Source organism: Aspergillus ambiguus, assembly GCF_047715705.1.
Source record: "Aspergillus ambiguus strain CBS 117.58 unplaced genomic scaffold BDV59scaffold_2, whole genome shotgun sequence".
In the NCBI taxonomy this organism is placed as follows: Eukaryota; Fungi; Ascomycota; class Eurotiomycetes; order Eurotiales; family Aspergillaceae; genus Aspergillus; species Aspergillus ambiguus.
The window spans coordinates 903,399-930,569 of record NW_027395515.1 but is presented as its reverse complement, the minus strand read 5'-3'; the positions used below and the strand labels follow the sequence as shown (position 1 = coordinate 930,569).

Genomic DNA, 27,171 nt, shown 5'->3' with positions numbered 1-27,171 from the left:
TTCTAGAAAATTTCTCCCTCTTCTATTTCATACTTCTCATAGCCTTGCCGTTCTATTCATACTCTGCTGTATACAACCAGCCAACAGGGTCCTCGACCATGACTAATACGTATCCATCATTTAACTACTGCTCGTTGACCAGCACATACCGGTACCGAGCTTTGCCCTCGTGCATATCCACAATCGCCTTGTTGGCATCCTTCATGGGCACTTCCTCTACCCATGGCGTGACTCCCTTCTGCGCCACCAGCTCGAACATCTCACGGATCTCGTTGGGCGATCCCACCAGCGAGCTCTCCACCTTCAGACGCCGCTTCAATAGGGGAATGGGAGCAGCAAGCGCACCATCTTCCGGGAGCCCGACCTGGACCAGACTTCCATTGGTCGCCAACAGTCCCAGATACTCATTCATAGGCATCTAAACCCCGTCAGTGCCGTCCAACCAGGACGAAAATCCAAACGGAGAGCTTACCTTGGCAGAAGACACGGTACACACAATGAGATCCAGGGAGCGCGCATACTTCGTCGCCCAATCAGGCTCATCGTCCGTGGCGATGTAGACATCCGCGCCCATCTTCAGCGCGTCGGCGCTCTTCGCCGCCTTGCGCGAGATAGCAACCACCCTGTCGGCGCCCATGGCCTTGGCGAACAGCACGCCGAAATGGCCCAGACCGCCGACACCGATGATGCCGACGCGCTTGCCGGGGCCGCAGTGGTTGTGCTTCAGCGGGCTGTACAGGGTGACGCCGCCGCAGAGCATAGGCGCCGCGTGGGCGGAGGGGATGGCGTCGGGGATCTTGATCACGAAATGCGACGGGGCGCGGTTGTACAGGCCGTAGCCGCCGTAGGACTTGTCGCCGTTGAGGTGCACGTTGTTGTACGTGCCCACGAACCGGTGCGAGCAGTACTGCTCCCAGCCCATCGCGCACTCGGGACAATCGCCCAGCCGGCCGAGACAGGAGTCGCTCTGCGCGCCAACGCCAACCCGGTCGCCGACCTTGATCCCCCCGACAGCCTTGGACCCCACGCGTACGGCGGTACCGACAATCTCGTGGCCGACGCAGCAAGGGTACTTGGTCGGTCTCTGCCAGATGACGGGTTAGCTGGTCTTCCCGTCTGATGCCGTGGAACGCGGGAATAGGACGGAGGCAAAGGGGTAAATTACCCAGCCGCTGCGCAGCGTGTGCAGGTCTGAGCCGCAGATACCGCAGTGGGTGATTTTGATATCAACATCCGTCTCCTCCCACGCCTTGGGCTGGAATTCCTGCCAGACCATCTGGCCATCAGCAGCCTTGGGGTCCAGGCCCATCCAGCCTTCGAACTTGTAATCGGTCTGCGCCATGGCGATCAAGCGTTTCTGGCTCTTAGGGGGTCTTCAGCGTGGAAATGGTGCTGCACCGCTTGGAGCTGGCGCAAAGCGGGGGGGATTTCCACTTTTATAGACATCCAACGACTGTCCTCCCCGTGGTTCGGATCGCGCGTTTCCTCTAGGGACCCACATACTGACGGCGAGGATGAAGTCCTATGGAGTGCATGGAAAAACACCCGAAAGCGCGTGCAGAAACGCTCGCCAGGATTAATAACGGCAGGGATCTGAAAAGCTTATGGGCGGCGTACTAATATGGCTCCTATTGCTTCGAGGACTTCAAAACTAAAACGCCCGAGATTTGAAGTCCGCGATAAGCAAACGTCTCTAATAGGCATCGTCCACGGTCCAATCTCGGACTGCTGGTTCGGCCACTCAAGCCATTGAGACCGACACTTGAGCCTTCAGGATGTCAAAGTAGATAGATCAGCCGGATGCAAGGACGGCCCTCGCTGTACCGTATACGAATCCTATCAAGCATCAGTGTCATCGATCGTCCATTCTATGGGATTCATGCCTCCACTATGTCCGTCACCGCTCCACCAGGAAAATTTGCTGGCTCTCCCGGCTTATTAATTGTCACCGCTATTTCCATGGTTAGCGCTCCTTATTTCCGACGGAATAAACGGATGGTAAGCAACTTGCATTCCACTACCACTGACATTGTTCATAACAAACTGGTAGAAGACAGAGAGAGAAGGAGACCATATAACAGCGCTGTTCGTAGGAGACAGGATATACAAACAAAGGAAGCAACAGGCGAGAGAAATAAACAATAAGAGACTGGCTCTGACAGGTCGGATGAGCCATGAGAACCAAGATATTCTATGTTGGATGCAGCAATTATTCGTCCTTTAATCCGTCCCCCGCGATAACTTTTCGTACCCCATGATCCGGCCATGTTCACCACCCTAGAATAAGGACAAGATGTCCTCGTTGGTTTTCTTTGGCTGGCTGCCACTAGGTGGTGGCGACGTAGTACTACTATTGCCAGAGAGGTCCAGTCCGGCAAATCCATTCATGAGGTCGGCGCCAGCACCACCATTGGGAGCAGTACTACTAGTAGCCGCACCCGCTGCACCTCCGCCGTCACCAAACACACCGAGGAGATCGTCGAGATTGTTGCTGCCAGCCGGTGCGCCGGCCGCAGGAGACTCGACCCGGACAGGAGTACCCGCCAGTCCCTCCAAGCCGGACACGCCACCGCCGGGCTCCTTGTGTGCCGACGCAGGTGCCGTGCCATCGAAATCGATGTCGAGGAGGTTCTCCACGTTGTTCTGCGTTTGTGGGGGCGGCGTCTTGCCGGTGACTGCGGCAGCGGCAGCGGCAGCGGCCAATGGGTTCTCTCGTGCATTTTGAATTTGTTCCCTGTCATGATATTAGCACCCATCTGAGAATGAACGAAACGGGGATTCACGAACTCGATAGCGGCTCTCTGCACGGCATCGGCACCGAATCTGCCCTGGCCGACGAACTGCTCTGGCGGCTTGTGGTAGACCGATGCAAGTGTGGAAAGTTCGGCAAGAAGTTGTTCGAGGAGCGCGGGAGGCAGGGAGTGGATGGTAGTCACGATTGGGGGCTTCTGTGACAGCACAATGTTCTTGGTCGCCCCAGGGTCACTGGTGTTGGAGAGCAAACGCCAGTACACGTAGGCACGATCACGGACATCGGGGTTGTCATTCTCTGCCGTGGCCGCCTGGAGTACCTTCTGCACAAGCCCTTGGGCTTTCTCGGGCCGCTTCAAGAAGAGCTTCACGACAGCGGTCAATATTTGTAATTGAGTCTGCTAGAAGTCAGCGCCAGTGTGCTTCAAAAAGACTTTTGGGGGTGGAACAAACCTGCGAGAACTCCTCGTTGAAACCGTCAACGAATCCGCCTAGGATATCACCAGCGTTGTTAATCTTCTCCGCGTATTCACCAACAATCCAGATCAGAGCAGCTCGAGCATTCGGCTCATCCAACTCATCTATACACTTGCACAGCGTAGGGATGATGCCTTCATAGCCAGGATACTTCCGGAAGATGTCCTTGATCACCACAATAGCCTCTTGCACCACATAATTCACCTTGGTGTTGATCAGATCCAGCAGCGTGTTGACACACTTCTCGCTTGCGCTTTCGATCTTGATGGCCACTTGTCCGATGGCTTTGACGGCACGGCGAACGAAGTCCATATCAACCTCTAGGGCATATTCCCTTAACTCCGACAGTAGCTGGTCAACATTGCGGTCGTTGGCTATCCGAACCATGATCTCCAGCTTCTGGAACTTGACATATGGAGGGTCGTTGTATTTGCAGAAGAACACGCGGAGCTCCTTGTTCAGAATATCCGGCTGTTTCTGCAGCAATAGATCGATGTTTCTGAGAGCGACATACTGCACTTCAGGGGCGGAGGAGACCAGGGTAACTAAAGGCAAGAATCAGCAATGCGATTCACGGACGCCGAATAGGGCATCATACCAAGAGGGGGAGCCATCTTCTTCAGATAGTTCTTGGACAGGTCGGGGTTGATGTTTCTCATGTGTAAGAAAACAACCTTGACAGCCGCCAATACCACGCTGGGGTTGGCATGTTGGAACTGAGGCGCAACGCGCTCGCAGATATGCTCGGATTCGGTCACTTCCAGCGTTTTGTACTCGGCCAGAGTGGTCAAGATCGTCACTCGGCCCCATTCTGTGCACTCATTCAGAGCCATCAGGAGCTTGCGTAGAGTATTGGTGGTAACCTGGAGAGCGTTGGTCTCCGGGGCGGCGTGATAGATTTCCGAGAGCGCCGTCACCGAGTTGGCGACGACCATGGGGTTCGGATCTCCGATCATTTCCTGCAGCATTTCCAGGAAGCCATTTTCCAAGCACATGCCAGGGTTCAGGTCGAACAGCTTCGCCACGCAGATCGCAGCAGTCTTGCGAACATAGGGCGATTCGTCGCGGAGGGTCTTCCGCAGAGGTTCCTCCATGTAATCCACCATCTTGTCCACACGGATACATCCCATGGTCCGGATTGCGAGGGCTCGAATAAGGGGGTTCGGGTCTTCGGAGTCTTGTACGAAGGTGTTGACGGCAAGAATACAGAGGTCTGGGTGGGATTTGGCGTAATTCCTAGACACGCAATCAGCGGAGAAGAGCACGAGAAGACGGCGTCGTGGAGCAGACTCACATTAGATAAAGATATACGAGTTTCTTCTGCTCCAGATCATTGGTCGCAATGTTCTTGAGCACGTCCGGGAAGAGCGCGGAGACGTCTTTTCCCAGAGTCATTGCCATGATCGTCTTCTGAATGGACTCCTTTCTGCGGGTAGATTAGAGGGGGGTTCCGATGGAAGGCACGCATAACCGTCAGACAGGAAGGAATTGTTCGACATACCGTTCGTAGGCATACTGGGATCTAATAACGGGATTAGCATGTCGCCGCCAACACGTGGGTAGGTGACTCCATACACAAGGCCAGCTCGCAATTCGAACGTCTCTCCTTTCCTCGGCACCGCGAAGGCGCCTCTAATCCGACTCATCGCCATGACGAAGTGAATGCGCCTCTAGGAAGAGGCAGAGGTGGCAGTCTGGGAGGGGGCGACGAAGGGCGTCCTTGCGGACTACTGCGGGGGGATAGACGGAGGCGGGCGAGTTCAGGGACAGGGGAATTCTGGGAGGAAACGGGTCACTTGATTAAAACACCATTCCCCCAGAGACGACGGGCGACAGCGGTGGAATGGCGGTGGGTTGTTGAAGAAAAAGAGGGAGGGTGGTGGTGGTGAAGGAAGAGAGCGAGAGCGAGAGAGGAAGTTGGTGGTTGATGGTTGATGGGTTGAGGTCACGCTGGCCGAGTCCACAAAAAGCGGTCGTGGTCCCTTCTTCCCCGTAGCCCGTCCGCATCTTCTTCCCTTCTTCCTCCCTCCAGCGGTTCCACCCCCCTCGACTTCCATGGTACGTCTCTCCCTCGCATGCTGCATCCTCTTTCTGACTCTTATTCCTCCAGGCGAATCTCCCCAACCTGCGACGGCTCTTCGTCGAGGCCCGGTCAGAGGCCGAGGAGAACGAATACTCCCGCACCGCGGTGAGTGCGCGTCTCGTTACAAGGCCTCGCATGGCGATTCTAACCATTTGCTCCCTTCTAGTTCTACAACCTAGTCCTCTTCATCTCCTCCGTCGCCGTCTTCAGCTTGGTTGCCCAACGGATGGGCGGCACCAAAGCCGGAAAGTGATCTCCGGAGGATACCATGGTTGGATTCTACCGCGCTGGGCAGAAGCTACTCGATACACCTGATGCCCCAATGTCAGTCCGTTTCCTCGCCATCACTCTCTAGGAAAGCAAGCGCTTGTCGGCCGCGGTTCAATCTCCGTCGAGGTCGCCCTCCTTCACTATCCTCATCACCGCTTTCCTTCCCCCATAATTTCGCGCCCTCCTGGACCATCTCGAGATCCGCCTTCAGCTCTCGTTCTTCCCGGATCTGTCGCGCTTTCTCCAAGGAATACCGGCCCTCCATACCTGCTTCCTTCAACATCTCCTTGAGATGCTGAATCTTCGCCTTCGGGGTATCATACGGGGCCAGCTCCCGCGACCACATCTTGCGGATTCCGCATTTGAGAAGCCAGCCCTGTAAGCGCTTAATCTCGGCTTTGTTCGGGTCCAAGTCCGCCTCCTTGCCTTTGCTCTTCTTTGCTGGAGCTTTCTTCTTCCCTTTTTGCGTCGATTCCGCGCTTGTCTGTCGCTTCCGGGCTTTGGGTTTGGGTTCTTCGTCAAGGACTACCGACATTTCACTCTCTGATTCCGCATTGGGCTCAGCTTTCGCTTCTGCAGTGTCCGAGTCGGCCTCTGGTTCCTTTCGAGACTTTGACGGGGTCGTCTTCTGTTTTGTCGGCTTCTTCGCTGGTTTCTTCACTTCCTCGCTCTCCTCGCCTGTTGAGCGGTTGTCTTCAGAAGGCTCGGGTGTTGTTTTTTGGCGTTTGCGGGAGTCTGAGGGTCCTTGTTTCGTGCGCTTGGGAGCCTTTGTTTTAGGTGGAGGAACGCTCGGTTGGTCATCTTCGTCCGGGCCAGAATCTTGTACCGACTGTCATACCAGGTGTAAGAAATCGACATCAAACCCACGATACAGAATACACGGGATTACATACCACCTCATCCTTAATGATCTCCTCGCTCCTCGTCTTCCACGTCTCATGGCTTTTAAAGAAGCCCTCCTCGAGACCAAGGGCTTTCTCCACTGCCAGGCGCACGCGCTTCAGTGTCAGCTCCTCCATATTCCCCGATTTGTAGAACTTGGCGACAGTATCGCGTAGAGCCTTCTCCATGACTTCGTCCGAGGGCACTGCCGGGACGGCAGGCTCATCTGGCTCCGACTCGGACTCGGACAAGGTGTAACGGGGGGCCATCTTTCATGCGCTCTTATTTGTCGCGTGGCTGCTCGGTTTGTAATGGGCTCCGCGACTGCAACTGGAGTTCGTCAGGCGCGGTTATTGGGTTGGAGTATGGAGTTCGACGCGGCAGGCGGCTTCGCAACGCGTTGAGGATTTGCTCAAACAAAAACCCAGGCCAGGAAAGACGAAGTGATCTGTCAGTTGAAGGAGATTCCGCTGGAACAATGTTGAGCGACGGTAGCGGGACTATGGCTCGACCTAGTTGGAGGAAACATGGGTCTGTATCGTATGGATGCATTCGATGTCTTAAATCCGCCGGAGATGCTGACAAAGCAGCCATCTCGATTCTTCCAGCTTCAGATCATCTTCGTCTGCGTCCACTACACTCTTGCTCCTGTTTATTCTCTCCTCCTGCAAACATCTCCTTTGCTCTGTTTACCTACCTACGTCCTCGTACCAGGCTTGAGCTCACGCCTGCGCAATCCCTCGTGAGTCCACATCCTTCCCCCCACCACTACCAGCTGCTAAATATATACCAAGGTCACTGGGCTTCTCAACCCTATATTTGGCGCAACGCAGCAGAAAAGACCGTCACCATGTCAGAAACAGAGTCGCAAACGAGACCACAAAAAAACCTCTTTATCCACCAAATGTCCGGCGCCGCCGCGGGCTCCTCCCCAGACTCCAAGCCCGAAGAATCGGGTATGACGAAACTCCCCAACGGCGTCGTGCTCGACAAAGACGGCAAACCGTGAGTGCATTCCTTCACATGTCCACCACCACCGAGAGGAAGCAAAGATAGAAGACCTGACCCCATCAGATGCCGCCTCTGCACCTCCGCCGCATCCTGGCGCGCCCTGACCAAACAAGCCAAAGCGCAAAGCGCAGCAGACACGCCATCCAAAGCGACCACGTCTCCCCAAACCGCACAGCCGACCCCCTCCGCCGCCCTCCCCGGCATCCCAGATGACTGTCCGCCGGATGTCGAGGCCCTCGGCCGCTCCACCTGGACCCTCCTCCACTCCCTGACCGCGGCGTACCCCGTCGCCGCCACGCCGGAGCAGCAGAGCGAGATGCGCACGTTCCTGAAGCTCTTTTCCCGCCTGTATCCGTGTGGGTGGTGTGCGGACGATTTCCGGAAGTGGATGACCGAGCCTAGTGGCCGGAACGAGCCGCGCCTGGCCGGCCGCGCAGATTTTGGGACGTGGATGTGTGAGGCGCACAACGAGGTCAATCGGAAGCTGGGCAAGAAGGAGTTTGACTGTCGGTTTTGGGAGGAGAGGTGGCGGACGGGGTGGAAGGATGGGCGGTGCGACTGATCCGCTGCGACGGCCGGGGTCGGGGTGATTTGTACGATATTGTAGCATGTAGCGGTACTGTAGCATATTCCCTCTTCTATGTAGCTAGACATTTAGCGAGCAAGCAATTCTCTCAACTCAAGGTCATGCCCGTCATGTATTGGTCTCTAATGTGGAAATTCTCGGTTTTTTAACAAACATGTCCAAACTTGCATTGCAGGAAAGAAAAGTAATATGAAAGGAATATAGATGGGGAAAACGTCGCTGAGCAATTATCGAAGACACAAGATCCATACATCTAGAGAGCAGGAGCTTCCTCCAACTCCGACCCTCTTCCCACGCAGCAGAATACCTACATTTTATTGCTTCACCCCGGAAAACCGTGAACATTATAATACTAAGGCCATCTTCAATATTGGCTCGGCACAAACAACCGCAAGCCGCTGGCTGGCGCGCCGATCTCGGTCACCTCTGATATCCGACACACGGTGCCCTTGTACTGTTCGTGGTATTTGGCGCCGGTGAAGGGGTCGGACACACTGGGGGAGCCGGTGTAGATAGGAGTGTAGGAGGCCGCGCAGAGGTCGAATTCGGCGAATTGGTCAAACTCGATTTCGACCTTGTCTTGCGGGTTACGTTCGCACTGAGCCTTGTACTTCCGGGCCTGTATGCGGGGTTAGCAAAACGACAGCACGACATGCATCAGCGTTCATAGCAACACATACCTGTTCGAGAAGCTTGGCGGAGCCGCCATTGGCCAACATGCGGTTGGCGAAGCTGAGGGCGGACGAGTAATTCTTATGGGTAAAGGCCAGCTTCATCGCGGCCATCAAGGCAAGCTGGCGGTGGGCGACTTCCAACTTGGGGATAGTGAAGTAGGCAGAGAGTTCCAGGGTTCGCTTGACATTGTCTGGCTCCTCTTTCGCAATGCGACGTCGCTCCAGCTCAATCGACATGGCCAGAACGTACTCGCGGGCAGTCTCGAGGACCTTCTTGGCCTGCTCAACCTCTGCCTCGGAGGACACGGTGTTGATCAGAATGGAGTGAAGGATACCCCGGAAAATCTTCACGCCGTCCTCCAGCTTGTTGGCCCGCATGGCAGCATAGCCTTCTTGCAGGTCGACGTTGGCAATGGTCTCAAGATCGCGGGGAATGATAGGCAGAACCTTGCGGGTATCCGTCTCCTCAACAGTCCGCCGAACGTAGTTCACCAAGGGAGGAAGGCCAGCAGTGGCAGGAAGATATGTCTTGGAGGCTTTGTATACTTCGAGGAATCGGGGCTTGAGGGGAGTGAAGTTCACAGCCCCGACCTGTCGGTTCAGGAGCTGCATGGCGGAGTCAAACGAGCCGGCGGCGACGTGATCAGCGGCAAGAGGAGAGTTACGGGCCCAAAGGTCTGCTTCGGTGCTGCCTGCACCGGCCTCAGTGCTCTCGACATTGACGAAGTCGACATCCTCTTCGACGGTGATCTCCTCACCCATGTCCCACCCATCAACATCTTCTTCCTCATCTTCAAGGGTGTCTCGTGCAGTCACAGCCTCATCATCTCCCTCCACTTCGAAGTCCATCTCAGGAGCTTCTTCGTCACCGGCACCGACCTCACCGAGGAGAGCCTTCTCAAATGACGAATGGCCAGCAGCCTTGACGGGCCAGTTGTTCTTGAACGTCTGCACGAAGGGTGGAGGCACTTGGGCGGGTTCCTCAATGGTCGGTAGAGAGATCTGGTCCTCGGTGAGGCCAGTGGCCTCCAGAATGGATTCAACCTCCTCGGTCAAGCCGTGGGCCTTGGCTGTGAGATAGGCAAGTGGGTCTAGAAACAATCAGTAACCATAAAAGCAATGGACCAAAAGGAGAGACCTACAAAGATCGGCTTCTTTGAACATCTGGATGCGGTCTTCGATGTCGCCACGGTAGATGGCATTCTGGAAACGCGATGTGAAGTCACCACGGTGTTCGGCAATCTTAGCCATTCGGGACAGCTTCTCCTGGTCGCCAGTAGAGAGGTACAGGAAAGATAGTTTATCAAAGTTCCTCTGCTTCTGGTAGGCCATCTCGACGGTCTGATGGTTACCGTGAGCCAAAGCCTCGGCGCCGAGTCTGTTCCACAGCGTGGGACGATCGAGTTCCCTGGACATCTCGATGGCAACATCAAGATTACCGCACTCCAAAGCCAGCTCAAAACGTGTCTGAGGATCCTGCACGAACTGCAAGGCAATCTCCGGGTAACCCTTCTTTTGGAGATAAGAGATAATACTTTGTCCGACCAGGCTGGAGGTCTTGATGATCTGTAGCATCTCATCGTAATTTCTCTTAACCAGCGCGAGCTTGAAGCGGTATTCAGTCGGATCGATTTCCAAAACTCTAGGCTTTGCATTGCGATCGAGGCAGTAAACATTCCGGCCCTTGACCTTAACCAGGTAAACGGTCTGGTCAAGCGTGCGGATAATACCGTTGTCACTGGAGCAGCATTAGCACAGTTCGTTGTTTTGGTAAGGTAGGAAGGTTCATACCCGTTCAGTAGGGAGTACTTGACGTGGTTCAGGGTCGAATAAAGAAGCACACCAGCGTCGTCCCAAGCGGCACTCTTGATGCGAATGGTCTCGTGTAAGCTGCTGACTTGCTCCAAGGTCTTTGTGACAATGGTGACATTGTGCTTGCTCAGCAAAGCAGCGTAAAGGCCATCGTTTGACCAGACAACGTACTTGACGCCGCTAACAGCCAACTCAGCCAGCTGCTTCTTCTGTTGGATGTCGAAGAGAACCACAGAAGTAGGGGTAATGAAGAGTAGACAACCAGTACCGCCAAAATAGATGTCCGTCGTGCCTGCGGGAGCCTTAATCGTCTTGGTGGTAGAGTTGCTCAGGTCCTTGATGTCAACCTGTTGGTTGGTCTGGTTGAACACCGCGAAGCGATTGCGCGCAACAAAGACCGCAGAAGACGCCTGGCCACGCTTGCTATCAGTCGGCTCCACCGCACCTGTGGCATCCCTGGGAAGATGAACCAGCTCGTAGATACCGCCGTCAGTGGGCGAGGTCACGAGAATAGCGCGTTCAGCGGGGTTGTAAGACACAGTTCGTGGGGGAACCCAAGCGGATCCGAGTTTCCGCAGGGAAAGCATCGGTGGAGATTCAACGTTCTTTGCGAAGTCGTAGGACTTCACATGCTTCTCTTTTGTGATGTAGAAGAGCTGGTTCTGGTACACAGCGGAGGCGGGACGTTCACGCTCCAGCTTGAATACCATCACGCCAGTGTCATGGCCTGCAGCGAACAGGTTGATCTCCGGATGGGCAGCGATGACCCAGAACCGGTCCAAATCCCGCTTGAAGGACTGGACAGAGGTACGTTTATTCAAATCCCAGACTCGAATAGTCTTGTCTTCGCCGACGGAGAGGATGAGGTCTTGGTGGGGGTGGAAGAGACAGGCCGATGCGTTCTGGAAGTGGCCACGGCAGGTGTCGACCTCCCAGGCTTTGGTGTCTATTGGAGTAATGTCAGCAATGTCAGCCATGCTGGTAAGCCGGAACAATCTCATCTTATCACATACCACTCATCCGCCACAGCTTGATGAGGCGATCGTCACCGGCAGACACAATCAGGGGCAGAGTGGGGTGGAAAGACACCCAGTTGACACCACGGTCATGGCCTTCCAAGACAAACTTGACCACTGCGTCAGTGTTTCCAAACATGTCTGCCTGGTTGGGGTTCGCCCGAGCCATCTGGTCCTCAAAAGACATGGTGGTCGGGGCCGAATGCTTCTTCCGCAGGCCGGAGATGTCCCAGATGCGGACGGACTGATCCAACGAGGCGGAGGCAATGAGGTCTTCGGTCGGATGGAACTGCGCGCACATTACATAGTGGTTGTGGCCGGTCATCGTGCAGACTGCGCATCAATTGTCAGCATCCATGGGGACAAGTGTCCGGAACCCAACCTACTCAGTGATCGGTTCTGCCAGTTCCAGATGCGGATTGTCTGGTCATCGGAAGCAGAGAGGATCCACGGGAGCTCATGGTGGAAGAAGACGGTACGGACGTAGTCCAGATGGCCATTGAGGGTGAAGAGACATCTCCGCGTCTGAGTGCTCCAGACTTTAATCTTGTAATCGTCACCGCCGGAGACGAAGAGGGGCTGGGTTGGGTGGAAATCAATTCCTCGAACGGGGCCGTCGTGCTCTTCGAAGCGATCAATGAGGGTTCCCATGCGATAATCCCACAGCTGGATAGTCGACGAATGTAGGGAGACGAGAATCCACGGGCTATATTCAGGGTCAGCGTTCCGGCGGATTGCGACGCGTGTGGTGTTGACAAGGGGAGACAAACCGCTTGGGATGGAAGGCAATTCCCTTGGCCCGGGAGGATTTCGATTCAAACTGGAAGACGAATTGAGGTTATTCGGTGCCCTTGGAGCGACGGACGGCTGTGGATTGGGCTAAGTCCAGTAGAGAGACATACCTTGGTGAGCATATTGGGGGAGGACTGCATCTTGAAGAAGGGTTGGCCGAAGCCGCACCATAGAGGAGTACGGTCCACACGCAGAAAAGAACACAAGGAACAGAGGGGACCACCTCATCCACCGGGGAAGAATGGTGGGAGAAAAGGAGAGGCAGTGGAGGGGTGGAAGTTGGATAGATGTCCGACAGTCTGGACCATCCGTCTGGACAACTAAGTGTTAGAGCGGGAGGTGCTGTTGTTCCGTACCTGGCGCGGCTGACTCAGCCAGGCGGTCAGCCCACTAAGCGAGTTCTGCCATCACCTCCGCAGGCGGTGAGTGGTTCGGAGTTGCTGCTACGCTGTAGGCCTTCTAGACGATTCGCTCGAGGACAGACAGAGTCACAATGTGATGCACCCGTTATTCGGTCCTTCCGACAGTCATATCCCAAATACTGTGTCTTATCCTTAGCTACTTACGGTTTAGGTTCCCAATGAGGCATCTTATCTCTCATGCGACGATATGCTGAGCATACTACGGATCCATCTCCCTCATTTCCAACCCAACCTGGCCAATTCGACCCTGCGGTGCCTGATCAGAGTTCGCCCCATGACTCCCCGCAAATCCGAAACCCCAGTCAGGAGCAGGACTATGAACCTCATGAGTTAGTGGTCAAACCATACGCTATTGAAGAACCGGAGGACGAGCCACGCTCTCCATCCCCACCACCTCCCACATTTCCGGCGAGAAAAATCGAAGGCGAAACTTCGCAAGATGACCTGATAGACTCAATGGAAAGTCTTCACTGCGACTCTGACAACGACCCCCGTGTCAATATCCAATTGAAGAGAGGCAAGAAGAGAAAACCGCACACGGCCGCAGGAGCCATGCCTGACAGCTCCCGAGATGCGTACCCCAGGATGGCAACTCGTATGCAATACGATGGGACCACATCGAGCCCAAAACGACTGCGTCGAAGGAGCAAGCAGTCTAGGGACAACCTGCGAGGAGTACATTCGCGCAAAGCACCAGAGTCTTCGGAGAGCGTCAGCCCCAGATCGACCACCACCGATGCTAGTGGTACGAATACCACAGATGGATCGACTGAAGCGGATCCCATGGAGCTAGACTAGATCCTGCATACTATATAGACATGGTCTGGATTGATATGTCCGATTTAACTCCCTGATAGAGCAGCCAACGACAAGGATTACGTGATCTGCAGAAGCGGGCTAGACCTTACTAGTCCCTAAGAGGTAATGTCGTGCATGACGTCAAGCCCTTCTCATCCTCTGTCGTCTGCAACCGTTCGGATTGCACGGCTACGTAGGTCTTTCTAGTCTCAAATGTATTCTCCTGTCGGTCAATTGCCGTCTCTGAAGCTGTCCAAGCTGTCCACAGGAGCTATTTCCCGTCAAAATGGCCGCCGCAACTAGGACTTCGTCACGCCAGGCTGCCCAGAAGGCCAAAGAAGCCATGGCGGCTGCGCCAGGTACCAAGAGTAAGGGTGGCGCAGGAACTAAGCGCAAGGAAACCGCCCAAAAGGGCCCAGAGCCCAAAAAGGAGAAGAAAGAGGAGCCGAAGCCACAAGATGAGGCAATGAAGGAGGAACCCAAGCCCACGGAGGAGAAGCCGGGAGACGAGAAAAAGGAACCGGAGGCGCCTGCTGCAAAGGAGAAGGAGGAGGAAAAGGGAGAAGAGAAGCAGGATGAAGGTGCTCCTGCTGCCGCCGGTACAGCAGAAGCTGCTCAAGGTAATGCGGCATCGCCATGCGTTTATCACGTTTATCACGTTTATCACGTTGTCTAACGAACTATCTCTTAGAAGCTCCAAAGGAGAAACCCGAGCCTTCAACGGAAGAGGGGCCGACTGCTGGGGAAAAGCCACAGGAACGAGAGGACATTGTCCCCTCCAATGTTCTCGAGAAAGGGATCATCTACTTCTTCTTCCGCCCCCGCGTCAACGTGTCTGAGCCTCACGGTGTGTCAGATGTCGCCCGCAGCTTCTTCGTCCTACGACCCACGTCTATGGGTGCCGTGTTCAGCGAAAGCGGTCCAATGGACGAGGGAGCCAAATGCCGTCTGATGATGCTTCCCAAGAAGAAGTATCCCACCAGCCCAAAAGAACGGGACATGGGGTTCGTCGAGAAGGCGGGCGTGTCCATGAAACAGCTGCAGGAGAGCTTCATGGCTGGAGAAACATATGAGACTGAAACCAGAGGGGAGCGGAATGTTCCTGAAGCCAAACCATACGCAGAGGGCGTCTATGCAATCACGCACACCAAACGGGCTTCGCATCTTGCCTACGTGCTAACCGTTCCTGCAGAACTGGGACAGGTCCAAGAGGACTTTGGTCTTTACTCGCGTGGCAGCTTTATCGTGCAGTCAAAGAACCCAAAGTACCCCGGTCCGTCGTTTGCACAGCTCCCCAAGGAACCGGAGTATCCGGAAAAGTAAGCAGATTCCCTTAAAGGTGCAATGGTGAACGGTAATACCTGACTCCTGAGGCAGCGTGCGTGAGAAGTTCGGAGACTACCGCTGGATCCCACTGGAACCGGAGTTCATGAACTACCCCAATGCTCAGTTCCTTATGATCGGAGAGGCACAACAGGAGCTTGGAAAAGCCGCTGTTGCGGAGCCCGGCGACAAGCGTCCCGAAGAGATCCAGCCTGGAGAGGAAGTGGAGAAGCTGGAGGAAGAGAACGAAGAACGGGTGGATCACCTACGAGGTAAGCATGACATGAGTCGTGATATGCCGTCTACGTAATATTTTTGTATCGTGTTCTGACGTCTGTGCAGGCGATGATACGGTATACGAGGACCTTGGATTCCACGCAAAGAACCATCCGAAGTTGCCGACAACCTGGGCCTAGTGTCGTCCATTTGACGATTCTATTATATCATGTACTAGTATGTAATTTGGTAGGCGGTTAGGTGTACAATTGGAAAAGTGATTTGTGTTTGCTCTCATACAATGTGGTGTTCAACTAGAGTCTTGGACCCCTGCAGACTAAATCCTGGTGCGTTTCGGGGCGAACGAATCGTCGGGTCGATCCTCCCCACGTTCACGCCACGTTCTTGGCTCTTACATTCGGAGATCGACCATTGTCCTGCATGTAAGGGTGATGCAGGCACCGCCTCATAAGGGGATTCTGCATACGGGCGTATATATCCCCCACTGACCCCTCAAGGGGTACCATATGATGTGCCATTTAACAATACACTCTTTCTTAATACACTCGCTTTATCCTAATGAAATTGTTGCCATTGACTACGGCGCTGTCGGGGGCTGCAGCTGCTGTCGCCATCACTCGCCCTAACAATGCCACCGTTGTGAATCAGACCACCTGTGGGGGGCAGAACTACGCCTACACCGGCCTAGAGGGATACGGATATCTGCCATCTGATGCCGTTGACAAGTACGGCGATACTCTCGGAGGAATTGGCAGTTCAGCAGCCATCGACCGTGCATCCTGGCGCCGTACTGGTCCTGGATCTTACACCGGTATCGTCTGGTGTCTCCCGGATAGAGGCTGGTATGACCGACCTAGAGCATTATAAACACACCCAAGACGCATCCATCTGACATGTCACCCCCAGGAACACTAATGGAACCCTCAACTTCCAGTCGCGAGTGCACAAGCTGGCCGTAAATCTCCAGCTCGCACCAAATGCATCAGCACAGAGCCCTTCCAGTCCCAACTTGCACCTTAAATATCTAGACACTATCCTTTTAACGGGCCCAGACGGCGAGCCCACTACAGGCCTCGATGCAGACGGAACTGGGCATGCTTCGTATGCAGGCTTCCCACCTCTGCCTGTTGCAACGTACCCTGGTGATGGTTTCGGGGGTGATGGGCCCGGCGGAAAGCGCATCTCTATCGACGCGGAGGGTCTTGTACTGGACCCCGACGGCGGGTTCTGGATCTCTGATGAGTATGGTCCGTACATCTACAAGTTCAACCATGCCGGCAAAATGGTGCATGCCATCCAGCCGCCAGAGGCGATTCTCCCGCATCGCAATGGCTCTCTCAGCTTCAACGCAGCAAGCCCACCCATATATGCCCCAGAACAGACGGTGGTCCCTGAGGACACTGAGTCTGGGCGAAACAACAACCAGGGTCTGGAGGCCCTGACAATGTCGGTGGATGGCAAGACACTCTACGCCATGCTTCAGTCGGCGCTGAACCAGGAAGGTGGGCCCAAAAAGAAGAACCGACAGCCTGCGCGTGTCCTTGAGTACGACATCTCTTCCGGCGCCCCGAAGTATAAGCATGAATACGTTGTCATGCTTCCGAAGTATCAGGACTATACGGACGCCGACAAGGATGCAGTTGCCTCACAGTCCGAGATCCTCCACCTCCCTACGGGTGACTTCCTGGTTCTTGCTCGGGACTCTGGGTTCGGGCATGGCCAGTCGGAGAGTCGGTCCGTGTATCGTCATGCGGACATCTTTTCGATCTCGCACTCTACGACCGATCTCAAGGGTAAGTACGACGGTGTTGGCGATTCTATCGCGTCTTCAAAAGGGGAGCTGGACTCCGGAATTGTCCCCGCAGAATATTGCTCGTTCCTGGACTTCAACGTTGCTTCCGAACTGGCCAAGTTCGGTCTTCACAATGGCGGAGAGCAGGATGCATCTCTTTTGAACGAGAAATGGGAGAGCCTGGCTCTGGTGCCTGTTGATCCCTCTTCTTCCAAGCATCAGGAGGCGAACGAGTACTTCCTGTTTAGCTTCAGTGATAACGACTTTATCACTCAGAATGGTAAGTACCACGGCATCCGCTTGCCTTGCATCCATATTCTAAAATGGCTAACGGCCGTAGGGCGCATGAACTTTGGCAAGTTCAAGTACGCAGATGAATCGGGCTATAGCCTTGACAGTCAGGTGCTAGTTTTCAGGTTGCAGTTTTAGCAACCTTCTTTGTCTGTATATACGTCTAGCTAGAAGCTATAGAAGGGAAGGTCTCATGAGGTTGTCTTGCTATTGGAGGCCATCCTTGAAATCCCTGTACATTGTACTGTTTACCCTCAATCCATACCTAGACATGCCATTGCCGATACAAGCGGACAAACATAAGCCATAGACGATGATCACACTACCACCCAAATCAAAGCGAAGTCGTCATGATGGCAGCCACAAATGCCAACCAAGCAGGCAAATCAGCAACGAGCATCCGCACGCGATGCACACTCAACCACTTCTCCATCTCACACGTCGCCCCTTGTTCGTTGCGATCCTCAACCATATTCTGGATTGGCGTAGCAACCCAGGGAACGAAAAGCAAGTGACCGACAGCCCCAGCCAAACCCACCCAGTAAAAGGGGCTGCTGGGCCGAGCATTTGATCGTCGCGAGTCCAACCAGAGGCTGGCAATGGAGCTCCAGACTGTTGTCATATTCAACCCGACCACGATCCAAATTCCCCTGTGGAACATGTAGGAATACCACCGGGGAAGGATCCGGTTCGAAGCGGGGCGGATCTCCGGCTGCAGAAGGCCATTGTTGACAATGAGTTCGGTGGTCGCGTAGATGAGGCTGGCGGTACTGGAGGCCAGAGGGGCCACACGTAGAAGGCGGATTGGATCGAAAACAAGCCCAGAGGCCATCTTGTGGGTTTCTGTTGTGGTAATTGAGATGGATGCCGTGGTGAGATTCAAAGAGAGATGGAGTGGGCTGACGCAATTGGCCCCCACGCTGACCCTTGTCCATCACATGGAGTGTGATGTAGAGCTGGGTAGATTGCTTTCGCTGTAGGAAAGAATATACTGCACATATATATATTTTTGATTCCAAGATTATTCTGTATTTGTGCATGCCATGAAATTCGTTAGTGACCAACAATCCTCCAGACCAAGCAAGACATGACATCCAAATGACCCGTAATAACACATGAACTGATATCGATCAAGTCCACTGTGTAGCAAAAAGGGGGAAAAAAAAAAGCCCGGGGCTATGGATTTCCAGGTTAACAATTGCACTATTGAAGTTTACACGACGCCATAGATCCAGCGAAGACATCATGCAAAACCAAAGGCTGCATGTATTTCATATAAATCAGGCTTTCACAACTTTGATCGCTCGTAAAATGTCCTCGAGAGACCAACCAGGGCCTCCGGGGACAATTTCTGCCCAGACCTGCTCCGGAACTGCATCTTCGGGGCTTATTAAACTCCAGTTTGGACTCGGCTCTGGCTTGATCCATTTGAAGTCTTCCACCTGGTTCCAGCAGTCCTGACTGTCAGGACAGTCATGGTCTAGAGACTGTTGCAGATGGTGAGCATTGCACTAAGTGGGACTTGAAAGCTGCTTGAACTTACATATACTCTCGGTATCCTGCCGAACCGGATGTTTGTGCAATCTTCGATGATTGGATTACTGGACGAGCTGAGATAGACATCGACATCGGCACAGTTGTGCATCCGGAACTGTCGACAGGTGACAACAATGATACTGTTCTCCACCCCGGTGACATGGGCGGGCCCGTTAATCTGACCGCAAACCAGCAGGCTCTCTTTTACGCCCTTAACAGCCAGACTGGCATACGGCTTCCCATCTGCCGTCGGTATGGACATGTCAACCACGCAGTGGCGGAGGGAGGTGATAGACGCAGGCACCGTGGCGGTGGACCCAGATGCGGGGAGCATAATATGGAGACCGTAATGGTTATTCACCGAGACGGAGGAGACCGAGTTGGCTGCAAAAGGAGACGTCTTTGGTTCAGCTTTCGACTTCTCACCGGTAACGCCAAATGCCATCTCCGGGATGGAAGTAGGGGCAATCTCTGCCCTTGGTTGGAGCAGTCGGTCTGGCTCGTTCAGAGGAGTGGAAGGAAAGTTCGGAGTTTGTTCCCCCGAAGAACTCACGGACGCGGTCCCGGGGGAGCCGTAGCCCGGTATACGACTTCGGCCCTCGGCGGCCAGTAGAGCAGCATCCGCTAGAGATACGGCGGATGCGTTTTTCCTGGTCTTGAAGCTGAATTTCGGTCGTGGCTCGACCGCCGCACGGGTCTCACTTAGTTTATCCTGGAGGGCTTTAATCGCCTGGAGATGAAGTGGTTAGGATGGTCGTTGGGCTGTAGGATATCATCATGCTTCCTACCTCTGCGTAGATCTTCTGATCGTAGGTGGGAATGTAGCTTGCGGCATCCTTGACCTCGTTGGACAACCGAGCAATGCCAGCCAAACAATGATCGGTGGCATCGGTCCGTTCCCCTCCCACGAGCGACGTGTCTGCGAGACGGTCCATTTGTTCCTGGAGAGCTATCGGACAATTAAAGAAAAATTAGGCGTCAGAGATTCACCATGCAACCAAACTAGAAAGTGGCATCGGCATCAAGACCAGCCATACCGGTGATTTCATGCTGAAAGTAACGGAAGAACCGTTCCTTCAGCGGGATCTCGGACTTCGAGATGGTTTGGTTTTCAGCCTGGGAAGGCCGACGGGCATCTGTAAAGTCGGGCTCCGACATGATGTAGCGAGCAGCAACACAATCGGATTCAGGCGGAGAGGATGAAGAGAGGAGATGTTCGTGCTAGGTGGTACGTGTCGGGGAACCCGGTGGGAGTGACCGGGGGGAAACGAGGTATTGATGACGTCGACCGGAGGGGTTACTCGAAGATTGGTAGAGATGGGAAAGCCGGGTCACGGTCTCCTTTGCTTTCGCGGCGTCAACATGGGAGAAGGGAAGTTATGAGAGAGAGAATAAGGACGGAGAGAGTGAGCTCCGGTAGCAATGGAGAGAGTAGCAGCGCATGTAGCAGTGCATTCAGTAACTGAAACGTTATTCAGCACGACTGATCGGATTCCTACAACGGACCCCGCTGCTTTAAGAGGGACTCACGTGATCGATACGGGGCACGCACCGTCAAGGTAATAACACGTGATCTGATGTACTGCCTTTGGTAGTCTATGGAAAATCAGCTGAAAGTTATTCACCGTATGAGTGGGCCATTCTTTAACTACGTAATATGTATAACTCTCGCATTCTTTTGGTAGCTTACTAGTAATTGAACCAACAGTCCGGTAGAAGAGTCGTACAACAATGCTTCAGTACACGCACAGGGCGTGCTCATGCCACGATCTGGGCGGATCCCAGAGCAAAAAGCGGCGCTGACCTAAACTAAGAAATGGGGGGGACTGCACGCGATCACGATGGATTCCCTAGACGGAAATTATGCCGAGGCATTCAGCGGCCGCTTTTGGTTGCATAGAGGTACATGCCAAGCTTTATCCTCTTCATCAACACCATCTGCTTACGAAGTAGAAAGTATACAATTTTTTCCTCATCTAGCTTCATGACAAGGCTGAACGGGCTGAGATGATTTCGATCAGGCTAAGACTACACCAAACAGAGACGAGGGAACTAGTTTCACTAAGGACACATCTGAAGCATCAGGGGTGTTTCAGTTCCTCCCCATGTGTCGTCGTAGATCTCCGTATGGCGATGGATAATCAAGGTCCGTCTACAGCACTATTCTCTAGTCTATCCCAGATAGATTAGAGGACTCTACTTTAAATGTGCACATCCCCGTCAGACATCTTGTTTCAGGATCCACCTGTCAATGGTGGAAAATCCATACTAAACAGACCCTCGCCATGAAGTATATTGCCCTTCCGGAGATAGGCCGAACGAAGCAGGCATATAAACTGTCCCTACATCCTCTGTTGCGAATTAAAGTCTGCCATAATTCTGTTTCTCCTATATCATCCGACCTCAATCGCCATGCCTTCTCGTAACCAAGCGCTCTCCGTTCTTGCCGCGGTATGCTTCAGCTCCGTGAATGCTGCCATGGGCCCTGCTTTCAGCACAGGGCCCGTCGCCTCCGACTCGTTTATCCGTGAATCAACCTCAACCTTGGTTTTGCCTAAGGCTCCTAGTGGATCCTCCGGAGATACCTCCCTTTGGGTCGGCATGGGAACTTCTAATGGCGACTTGATTCAATCCATCGCCGACAACTGGCAATCTGATGACTGGAGTATTTTTGCCTACACGCTTCTGAGCACTGGAGGTTGGTTATGCTACTTGTATTTTCTTTTAATGCCCTTTTCTGTGCTCACAATCTATAGCGAACTCCCAAATGCCGGTACAGGGAGAGTCCTCCACCGCACAGCCTAGCGACCATGTTACTATGCACTGTAAGAAGCCATTATGTCTCATTGGCACATTAAAAAACGAATCTTACAGTAATATGCAGATAAATTTGATGATTCTACTGGGAACTACACCCAGACCGTCCTCGTGAACAACCAGACTGTCTCTACCCTTTCTACTAGTGATGGAAAGGCGCAGGGCTGGGGGAGCGCAGTGGAATGCGCTGAAACCAACTGTGGCACCGTTGGAGCTCACTGTAAGCTTGGTATTCCTCGGATATTTCAAGTAACAGAGCTAACATAATTCAACCAGCGTGGATCGACACCAAAATCATTCTCGACGTGGCCGATCCTAACTACATCAACACCCTGGCCAAGGGCGAAGGAGTCACTGGAGATATGAGCACCAGCGACGGTGGAAAGACCTGGACTGTCACCACCATCAACATTCCGGAATACACCTTTTGATTGACATGTCTAGTCTAATCTGTATTGGACGCTACAAGCCTCAGTGGCTGGGCCTTGTACATAACATGCATTGTTGGCGATATCTATTTCATCAGTCTTCAACGGGTCATCGTCCTTTTTCTTGCTCGTGTCCGACCGTCGCATTGACAGCATCAATACGTGCCGCCTCCCGAATGACACACTCAAAGGATTGGAATTTACGAGCAGGCACTCTAGCGGCAAAGATCTCATCCAACTCCTCCAACGAACGGCCCTTCATTTCAGGCATGTAGAAGTAAAAGAACACGACACAGCAGAGATTCGAAGCCGCCCATATGTAACCGTAGCGTGCGCCCTACATAACGCCTGGTTAGATCTCATTTGAGCTGAAGATAAGAAGTACGATGACTCACCCAATTGAGATGCTCTGGATTAATAAAGTAAGGCGTACAGAAATTGGTCAACCAAGCAAGAAGATATCCCAACGATGTAGCCGTGCCCACCGTCCAGGCACGCAGTCTCGAGCTGACCAGTTCCGTCGCAACAGGATAACTCGCGGCGCCAACACAACCGTTGTAAAAGAACATGAACAAAGCTGTGAAGGCTACTAATGTCTGTCCGGTGGGAAGGGAGCTTGGACTGACTGTGGCGGCAATGGCACTGGCTAGCTGGCATAGCCCACACGCAATGGCGCCGAGCATGAGGATCGCGCGACGACCCAATAGTCTCCGAATGGCATACATTCCGAAATTCACTCCGAGAAATCCAAAGCAGGTGTTCATAATGGAGAATTCGAATGCTTTGGCAACCCCGCAGACAGTGAAGAAGTAGGTTTGGTAGCCGATGAGGAACCATACGCCAGATGCAGTCTGACAGCCGATCATGCAGTAACAGAGAATAGTTCGACGGAGATCAACGCCTATACTGTGAGTTACAATTTTGACTGAGAGGAAATATTACCTACCTCGAAACATGTCGAGCGCCGCCACGTTACCCTGCTCACGTTTTTCCTCCTCTACGCCCTTGACCATCTCGGCCCACTCAAGCTCCAGCAAGGTTGGAACTATGCCCGCGCTGTCTACACTGCCATTCTCATCGCCACTATCACTCCCAGAAGGAGGGGCGAGAATAGTAGCATAGCTAGTTCCGCGAAGTTGTTCCAGTGCTTTTCTTGCGGCTTTCTCTTTCCCTCGATGGAGGAGCCATCGGGGACTTTCAGGGACGAAGAACAATGCGATGAAGAGGAGTGTAGGGACGATGTAGAGACAGGCTAGCGGGATTTGATACGAAAGAGGCCCCATCCTCTCCTTAGTCTTGTTATCCACGGCGGCGCCGAGGACACTGCCAATATTCACCCAATACGCGAATAAAGCAACCATAACACCTCGCATATGAGCCGGAGAGGCCTCGGCAGTGTAGATGTTGGAGAATGTGACCAGAAAGCCATTTGCAAACCCTAGAAGTAGTCTTCCCAAGTATAGAACTCCTGGCGAGGTCGTTCCAATTTGGATGGCGCATGCCACCGCGTTGACCACACATGCCAGCCATAACGCGGCGCGGCGTCCCAGATAAGCAGAGAAAAGCCCAGCCACAAGTGAGGACACGAAGGATCCCAGCGTGAGAAGGGATGTAATTAGCTGTTGTACAGTGCTCTTTTTTAGAAGTCAGTCTACTAGCTTAGTGGATTGTTCGACGAGAGGACGACGGACATCAATAGCATATCCCATCTCAGAAGTTGGGTCTCGATATCCAAATACTTTTAGAAAACCTGGCATAGCCTGGAGTGAGCCCACGGCAGCCAAGTCAAATCCGTATTGCATGTTGGCCATTGAAACCAGACAGCAGAGGAAGAGACATTTTCGATTCTGCCATAATGTCGTATTAGATATGGGATTGTCTGCCATGGTCTCACCATTGCTGGGATTGGCGAGAATCAGTCAGAACTACCGTCGCGGGGCCAGGAGCAGGGGATAACTGTATTATATAAAGAAATATTCTCCTCCCCACATGACTTCATTAAATTTTTCCGGCTATGTATTCTCCTTGCTGGCATGCCCATGAAGAAAGCATATGCGCCTATAGATGGCCATAGAAATTTGATCGACAGTTCCTGGGGCAGAATACCTCGGGAGATCTATAGAGTTACCCCACAAACCCCGCAGATACTCCACACCAAGGGGATTTGGGGCGACAGGTCGAGATGAATAAAAACTGTTTCATATATGGAGAGAAACTGTCGTTGTGGGCGATCAGGCATGAATCTATTCGATTCAGCAGCTGGAAGAACCATGTCGATAGCACATCGGATTTGTTGCACCATCCGGATACTATGCCGCTAATTTGGTAAACAACGAACGTTGTGGTGTTCCGCCACATTTTGCTGGTCCTTGAGAGAATATATTGTGGGGAGGAAACTCGGTGTCTTTTATCCGGGAGATATCACGGGGGGCACCGCGAATATATGTAAAGTACGATGCGCATGCACTACACTTTGTTGTCAATCAGTCCATAGAAAGCTACGTTGATAGCAATATGATAGTCGAAAAGGTGGAAGGAGTCATTGCTCTCATACGGGCCCGTTCCCCTTTTAACAATGCAAGATGGAGCCCACTGGACCTACAAGCAGCAGTGCCTCTGCTGATGACAGCCTTGGGATTGCTTCTCATGATAGATTATGGCTACATGATATATCTTCACTTCAGAATGGTAACTTCCCTTTGCATGTACTAGAAACCGACATCGTTAATAATATTTACAGCCTCCAGGGCCATTTCCACTGCCTATAATTGGAAACACTCATCTTTTACCGAAAAGCAAGCCATGGATCTATTTCGAACAGTTGGCGAGACAATATAAAACTCCAATAATTACTTTTTGGACCGGTCGTCGACCAACAATTTGGATCTGTGATGCCTGGGCAGCTAACGAGCTACTTGACAAGCGAGCTGCAATTTATGCCTCTCGGCCACGTATGGTGGTCTTTAGCGAGCTCGGCGCTGGGCAGTCGAATTTGGTCAACATGTACTACGGAGACAGATGGCGGCTGCATAGGAAATTGACCCATATGGGGGTGGGACTGCAACAGGTGAGAAATTACAGAGGCTTTCAAAACGATGAGAGCAAGATCGTAGCCTTCGATCTCCTGCGGGAACCGAAGGAGTATGTAAAGCACTTTGAGCGATATGCCACAAGCGTCGTTTCTATCATTGGTTTTGGAAGGCGCGTTGCTACCTTCAGCGACCCGATTATCACTGAGGTGATCGCGGTGATGCAGCGAGCAGCCGAGCTCAATGTTCCAGGGAAATCATTCCCAATGCTCATGGAGTCGTTCCCTTGTAAGCACTTTATACAAAGATATACTTTCCTACCATATTGATAGGTTGGTATCGGCTAACGTGATTAGTTCTCGCCAAGTTCCCGAACTGGATGGCACCGTGGAAACATGGGTTGGGAGGGGGAAAGAATCGCGGCAGACCGTTTTTCTACGCACTGGCTGAGGAAGCTGCCAATACCTCCGGCCCTGAGCAGTGTTACGCGAGCAAAATATTCGAAGAAGCGCCGAAGCATAACCTGTCCCGAATGGAGATCTCCTCGCTCTCAGGTAATCTGTTCGGTGCAGGCAGCGATACATCCAGCTCCACGCTTGTCACCTTTGTTCTGGCTTGCTGTGCTTTCCCCGAGACGTTACCAAAGGCATGGGAAGAACTTGATCGAGTAGTCGGACCGCACCGCAGCCCGACATTTCAAGATGAACCTGATCTTCCATATGTGAAAGCGTTTGTGAAGGAGGTACTGCGGTGGAGGTCGGTGGCCATTATCGGAGGACAACCGCATGCACCAATCAAGGACGACATTTATAAGGTACGGTCAGAATCCGTTTTTATTGCTATGGATGGTTGAATTGCTGGACGGAGGCGCTGACAAGAGGGGTCAAGGGCTGGCTTATTCCTCGAAATACCTGGGTCCAGGGTAACGTTTGGGCAATTCACCATCACGAGCGAGAGTTCCCTGATCCTGACCGCTTCAATCCACTCCGCTACATCAAGGGAAGTCCGGACCAACGTCCATTTCCTGGTGAAAAGGGGTACATGACATTTGGATGGGGACGCCGAGTCTGTAGTGGCCAAGGTTTAGCTGAACAAGGAACCTTTATTACTGTGGCACGCTTGCTTTGGGGCTTTCGAATCGAAAAGGCCTTGGATCCCAAAGGGAATGAGATCCCTGTGGATATCTTCGATTACACGTGAGCCTTTCACCTGGTCAACATATGCGGTGAGCTGATTCAGGACCTTTTCCAGTAACGGCCTCAATATGCGGCCCAACCCTTTCGAGTGTCGCATTACACCCCGAAGCACCGAAATTCGTGCCACGATCGAAAGGGAGGGACTGCAGGCATTGCAAGATCTAGCGCGATACGATGGCGAAACCAAGTACCGTATGAGCACGTACTATGCTATGGAAAAGTTGTGATGGACGGGAGTGGGCGCAGTTTTCTTTGTGCCGTGAGACTGGAGACGGTTATGGTACGTTGGAAATTAGGTCGAAGATAGCACTGGAGACCATCGAGTGAGCCCTTCATGGATGTCGCATGGTTGACTCTGTGCATCCCACAGTTGGGCCATCCAACAGCAATGAAGGAGAGAGAAAGGCCAGATATGCACATGATTTCCTCATCAGGAAGCCGGTTGCTCAAACCAGACTAGTGTTGCTCAGAAACCACTCTGATTGGCTGTCAGGGCTCCTTACCCGTTTGGGCTGTCAATAAACGTCGTTGTCTTCTGTCCTCGCCATTTTCCTTCTACTCCCACAGCAATCTACAAGTCCACCAGCTACAGCTCCAGCATCACCTGCATAAACTTTCACTAGTCTCGTGTTTGGCGTTCATTTCCCGGGGATCGATTCCGCTCGACAGGATGGTGGAAGCAAGATACCTGCATGACCGGTCTGGTCAGCTTGGGAACCACATTCCCAAAACCCAAATGACGTGGATATTTCGTTTGCCCTTGGTGATCCTCTTACAAATAAACATCCGGAGGGATGGGCAGGATAAATGGAACTGTTCTATCCTCAAACCTAGCGGTCTCTCCCTTTTCCATACTTATATAGTATCGTCGGTTCCTGAGGGCTGAATGAATGCCAATGCTTGCCAGGAAGCAATTCTATGGTACTCTGCATCTCCTCCCAATAATTA

General features: G+C 53.0%; 13 protein-coding genes across 13 annotated transcripts; 6 read left to right on the top strand and 7 right to left on the bottom strand.

The window, feature by feature from the left end:
• Nucleotides 1–115: 115 nt before the first annotated feature.
• On the bottom strand, nt 116–1,571 carry BDV59DRAFT_49433 (NAD(P)-dependent alcohol dehydrogenase). Its single transcript, XM_073696502.1, has 3 exons — nt 1,166–1,571; nt 473–1,084; nt 116–418 (listed from the first exon to the last, which is right to left on the bottom strand). The coding sequence occupies exons 1-3, from the start codon at nt 1,340–1,342 to the stop codon at nt 125–127; spliced, it is 1,083 nt and encodes a 360-aa protein (XP_073552515.1). The 5' UTR covers nt 1,343–1,571; the 3' UTR covers nt 116–124.
• A 434-nt stretch (nt 1,572–2,005) lies between these two features.
• BDV59DRAFT_168480 (putative AP-1 adaptor complex subunit beta) lies at nt 2,006–5,157 on the bottom strand. Its single transcript, XM_073688085.1, has 7 exons — nt 4,804–5,157; nt 4,730–4,750; nt 4,523–4,654; nt 3,827–4,464; nt 3,205–3,773; nt 2,788–3,149; nt 2,006–2,734 (listed from the first exon to the last, which is right to left on the bottom strand). The coding sequence occupies exons 1-7, from the start codon at nt 4,878–4,880 to the stop codon at nt 2,278–2,280; spliced, it is 2,256 nt and encodes a 751-aa protein (XP_073552514.1). The 5' UTR covers nt 4,881–5,157; the 3' UTR covers nt 2,006–2,277.
• Nucleotides 5,072–5,564, top strand: BDV59DRAFT_198022 (DUF5310 domain-containing protein; the record flags this gene model as incomplete). Its single annotated transcript, XM_073693065.1, has 4 exons — nt 5,072–5,077; nt 5,173–5,286; nt 5,339–5,416; nt 5,478–5,564. 4 exons carry the CDS (start codon nt 5,072–5,074, stop codon nt 5,562–5,564), a joined length of 285 nt encoding a protein of 94 aa, XP_073552513.1.
• On the bottom strand, nt 5,232–6,980 carry BDV59DRAFT_168477 (putative transcriptional regulator). Its single transcript, XM_073688084.1, has 4 exons — nt 6,476–6,980; nt 5,478–6,411; nt 5,339–5,416; nt 5,232–5,286 (listed from the first exon to the last, which is right to left on the bottom strand). Exons 1-2 carry the CDS (start codon nt 6,730–6,732, stop codon nt 5,637–5,639), a joined length of 1,032 nt encoding a protein of 343 aa, XP_073552512.1. The 5' UTR covers nt 6,733–6,980; the 3' UTR covers nt 5,232–5,286; nt 5,339–5,416; nt 5,478–5,636.
• Nucleotides 6,981–7,076: 96 nt separating this feature from the next.
• Nucleotides 7,077–8,191, top strand: BDV59DRAFT_168475 (flavin-linked sulfhydryl oxidase). Its single transcript, XM_073688083.1, has 3 exons — nt 7,077–7,205; nt 7,258–7,468; nt 7,538–8,191. Exons 2-3 carry the CDS (start codon nt 7,314–7,316, stop codon nt 8,034–8,036), a joined length of 654 nt encoding a protein of 217 aa, XP_073552511.1. The 5' UTR covers nt 7,077–7,205; nt 7,258–7,313; the 3' UTR covers nt 8,037–8,191.
• Nucleotides 8,192–8,276: 85 nt separating this feature from the next.
• Nucleotides 8,277–12,663, bottom strand: BDV59DRAFT_49396 (coatomer subunit alpha). Its single transcript, XM_073696501.1, has 8 exons — nt 12,465–12,663; nt 12,333–12,382; nt 11,949–12,268; nt 11,560–11,895; nt 10,526–11,492; nt 9,877–10,472; nt 8,741–9,825; nt 8,277–8,679 (listed from the first exon to the last, which is right to left on the bottom strand). The coding sequence occupies exons 1-8, from the start codon at nt 12,492–12,494 to the stop codon at nt 8,425–8,427; spliced, it is 3,639 nt and encodes a 1,212-aa protein (XP_073552510.1). The 5' UTR covers nt 12,495–12,663; the 3' UTR covers nt 8,277–8,424.
• A 150-nt stretch (nt 12,664–12,813) lies between these two features.
• On the top strand, nt 12,814–13,717 carry BDV59DRAFT_49392 (uncharacterized protein). Its single transcript, XM_073696500.1, has one exon. It carries the CDS (start codon nt 12,954–12,956, stop codon nt 13,572–13,574), a length of 621 nt encoding a protein of 206 aa, XP_073552509.1. The 5' UTR covers nt 12,814–12,953; the 3' UTR covers nt 13,575–13,717.
• Nucleotides 13,718–13,860: 143 nt separating this feature from the next.
• BDV59DRAFT_190602 (esterase-like activity of phytase family protein) lies at nt 13,861–17,355 on the top strand (the record flags this gene model as incomplete). The annotated part of the gene is made up of 7 exons (XM_073691772.1): nt 13,861–14,214; nt 14,277–14,893; nt 14,952–15,120; nt 15,240–15,354; nt 15,736–15,976; nt 16,041–17,206; nt 17,267–17,355. The coding sequence occupies 7 exons, from the start codon at nt 13,861–13,863 to the stop codon at nt 17,353–17,355; spliced, it is 2,751 nt and encodes a 916-aa protein (XP_073552508.1).
• Nucleotides 17,356–17,453: 98 nt separating this feature from the next.
• On the bottom strand, nt 17,454–18,161 carry BDV59DRAFT_49383 (putative integral membrane protein). Its single transcript, XM_073696499.1, has one exon. It carries the CDS (start codon nt 18,047–18,049, stop codon nt 17,552–17,554), a length of 498 nt encoding a protein of 165 aa, XP_073552507.1. The 5' UTR covers nt 18,050–18,161; the 3' UTR covers nt 17,454–17,551.
• A 50-nt stretch (nt 18,162–18,211) lies between these two features.
• On the bottom strand, nt 18,212–20,222 carry BDV59DRAFT_168467 (putative tubulin-specific chaperone c). The gene is made up of 4 exons (XM_073688082.1): nt 19,791–20,222; nt 19,542–19,702; nt 18,761–19,483; nt 18,212–18,704 (listed from the first exon to the last, which is right to left on the bottom strand). Exons 1-4 carry the CDS (start codon nt 19,909–19,911, stop codon nt 18,498–18,500), a joined length of 1,212 nt encoding a protein of 403 aa, XP_073552506.1. The 5' UTR covers nt 19,912–20,222; the 3' UTR covers nt 18,212–18,497.
• A 907-nt stretch (nt 20,223–21,129) lies between these two features.
• BDV59DRAFT_49369 (uncharacterized protein) lies at nt 21,130–22,150 on the top strand. The gene is made up of 4 exons (XM_073696498.1): nt 21,130–21,451; nt 21,510–21,578; nt 21,638–21,790; nt 21,847–22,150. The coding sequence occupies exons 1-4, from the start codon at nt 21,166–21,168 to the stop codon at nt 21,999–22,001; spliced, it is 663 nt and encodes a 220-aa protein (XP_073552505.1). The 5' UTR covers nt 21,130–21,165; the 3' UTR covers nt 22,002–22,150.
• On the bottom strand, nt 22,108–23,884 carry BDV59DRAFT_190601 (general substrate transporter; the record flags this gene model as incomplete). Its single annotated transcript, XM_073691771.1, has 4 exons — nt 22,108–22,335; nt 22,394–22,899; nt 22,945–23,632; nt 23,690–23,884. The coding sequence occupies 4 exons, from the start codon at nt 23,882–23,884 to the stop codon at nt 22,108–22,110; spliced, it is 1,617 nt and encodes a 538-aa protein (XP_073552504.1).
• A 628-nt stretch (nt 23,885–24,512) lies between these two features.
• On the top strand, nt 24,513–26,553 carry BDV59DRAFT_208436 (cytochrome P450; the record flags this gene model as incomplete). The annotated part of the gene is made up of 5 exons (XM_073695207.1): nt 24,513–24,686; nt 24,739–25,315; nt 25,384–25,841; nt 25,916–26,223; nt 26,279–26,553. 5 exons carry the CDS (start codon nt 24,513–24,515, stop codon nt 26,448–26,450), a joined length of 1,689 nt encoding a protein of 562 aa, XP_073552503.1. The 3' UTR covers nt 26,451–26,553.
• Nucleotides 26,554–27,171: the final 618 nt, after the last annotated feature.

Excerpts from the sequence above, each read along its gene's own strand:
- BDV59DRAFT_49433 (XM_073696502.1), bottom strand. The coding sequence starts at position 1,342 with ATGGCGCAGACCGATTACAAGTTCGAAGGCTGGATGGGCCTGGACCCC. Across the intron at positions 1,085-1,165 it reads ACACGCTGCGCAGCGGCTGG|AGACCGACCAAGTACCCTTG; the intron begins GTAATTTACCCC and ends GTCATCTGGCAG. Across the intron at positions 419-472 it reads GTACCGTGTCTTCTGCCAAG|ATGCCTATGAATGAGTATCT; the intron begins GTAAGCTCTCCG and ends GACGGGGTTTAG.
- BDV59DRAFT_168480 (XM_073688085.1), bottom strand. The coding sequence starts at position 4,880 with ATGGCGATGAGTCGGATTAGAGGCGCCTTCGCGGTGCCGAGGAAAGGA. Across the intron at positions 4,751-4,803 it reads GAATTGCGAGCTGGCCTTGT|ATCCCAGTATGCCTACGAAC; the intron begins GTATGGAGTCAC and ends TCCCGTTATTAG. Across the intron at positions 3,150-3,204 it reads TCAACGAGGAGTTCTCGCAG|ACTCAATTACAAATATTGAC; the intron begins GTTTGTTCCACC and ends GACTTCTAGCAG.
- BDV59DRAFT_168477 (XM_073688084.1), bottom strand. The coding sequence starts at position 6,732 with ATGGCCCCCCGTTACACCTTGTCCGAGTCCGAGTCGGAGCCAGATGAG. Across the intron at positions 6,412-6,475 it reads GAGATCATTAAGGATGAGGT|GTCGGTACAAGATTCTGGCC; the intron begins GGTATGTAATCC and ends CCTGGTATGACA.
- BDV59DRAFT_168475 (XM_073688083.1), top strand. The coding sequence starts at position 7,314 with ATGTCAGAAACAGAGTCGCAAACGAGACCACAAAAAAACCTCTTTATC. Across the intron at positions 7,469-7,537 it reads CTCGACAAAGACGGCAAACC|ATGCCGCCTCTGCACCTCCG; the intron begins GTGAGTGCATTC and ends TGACCCCATCAG.
- BDV59DRAFT_49396 (XM_073696501.1), bottom strand. The coding sequence starts at position 12,494 with ATGCAGTCCTCCCCCAATATGCTCACCAAG. Across the intron at positions 12,269-12,332 it reads ATTGCCTTCCATCCCAAGCG|CCCGTGGATTCTCGTCTCCC; the intron begins GTTTGTCTCCCC and ends CCCTGAATATAG. Across the intron at positions 11,896-11,948 it reads CTGGCAGAACCGATCACTGA|TCTGCACGATGACCGGCCAC; the intron begins GTAGGTTGGGTT and ends ATTGATGCGCAG.
- BDV59DRAFT_49392 (XM_073696500.1), top strand. The coding sequence starts at position 12,954 with ATGCGACGATATGCTGAGCATACTACGGATCCATCTCCCTCATTTCCA.
- BDV59DRAFT_49383 (XM_073696499.1), bottom strand. The coding sequence starts at position 18,049 with ATGGCCTCTGGGCTTGTTTTCGATCCAATCCGCCTTCTACGTGTGGCC.
- BDV59DRAFT_168467 (XM_073688082.1), bottom strand. The coding sequence starts at position 19,911 with ATGTCGGAGCCCGACTTTACAGATGCCCGTCGGCCTTCCCAGGCTGAA. Across the intron at positions 19,484-19,541 it reads ATCAGAAGATCTACGCAGAG|GCGATTAAAGCCCTCCAGGA; the intron begins GTAGGAAGCATG and ends CTTCATCTCCAG. Across the intron at positions 18,705-18,760 it reads GCAGGATACCGAGAGTATAT|TCTCTAGACCATGACTGTCC; the intron begins GTAAGTTCAAGC and ends CATCTGCAACAG.
- BDV59DRAFT_49369 (XM_073696498.1), top strand. The coding sequence starts at position 21,166 with ATGCCTTCTCGTAACCAAGCGCTCTCCGTTCTTGCCGCGGTATGCTTC. Across the intron at positions 21,452-21,509 it reads CACGCTTCTGAGCACTGGAG|CGAACTCCCAAATGCCGGTA; the intron begins GTTGGTTATGCT and ends CACAATCTATAG. Across the intron at positions 21,791-21,846 it reads TGGCACCGTTGGAGCTCACT|CGTGGATCGACACCAAAATC; the intron begins GTAAGCTTGGTA and ends TAATTCAACCAG.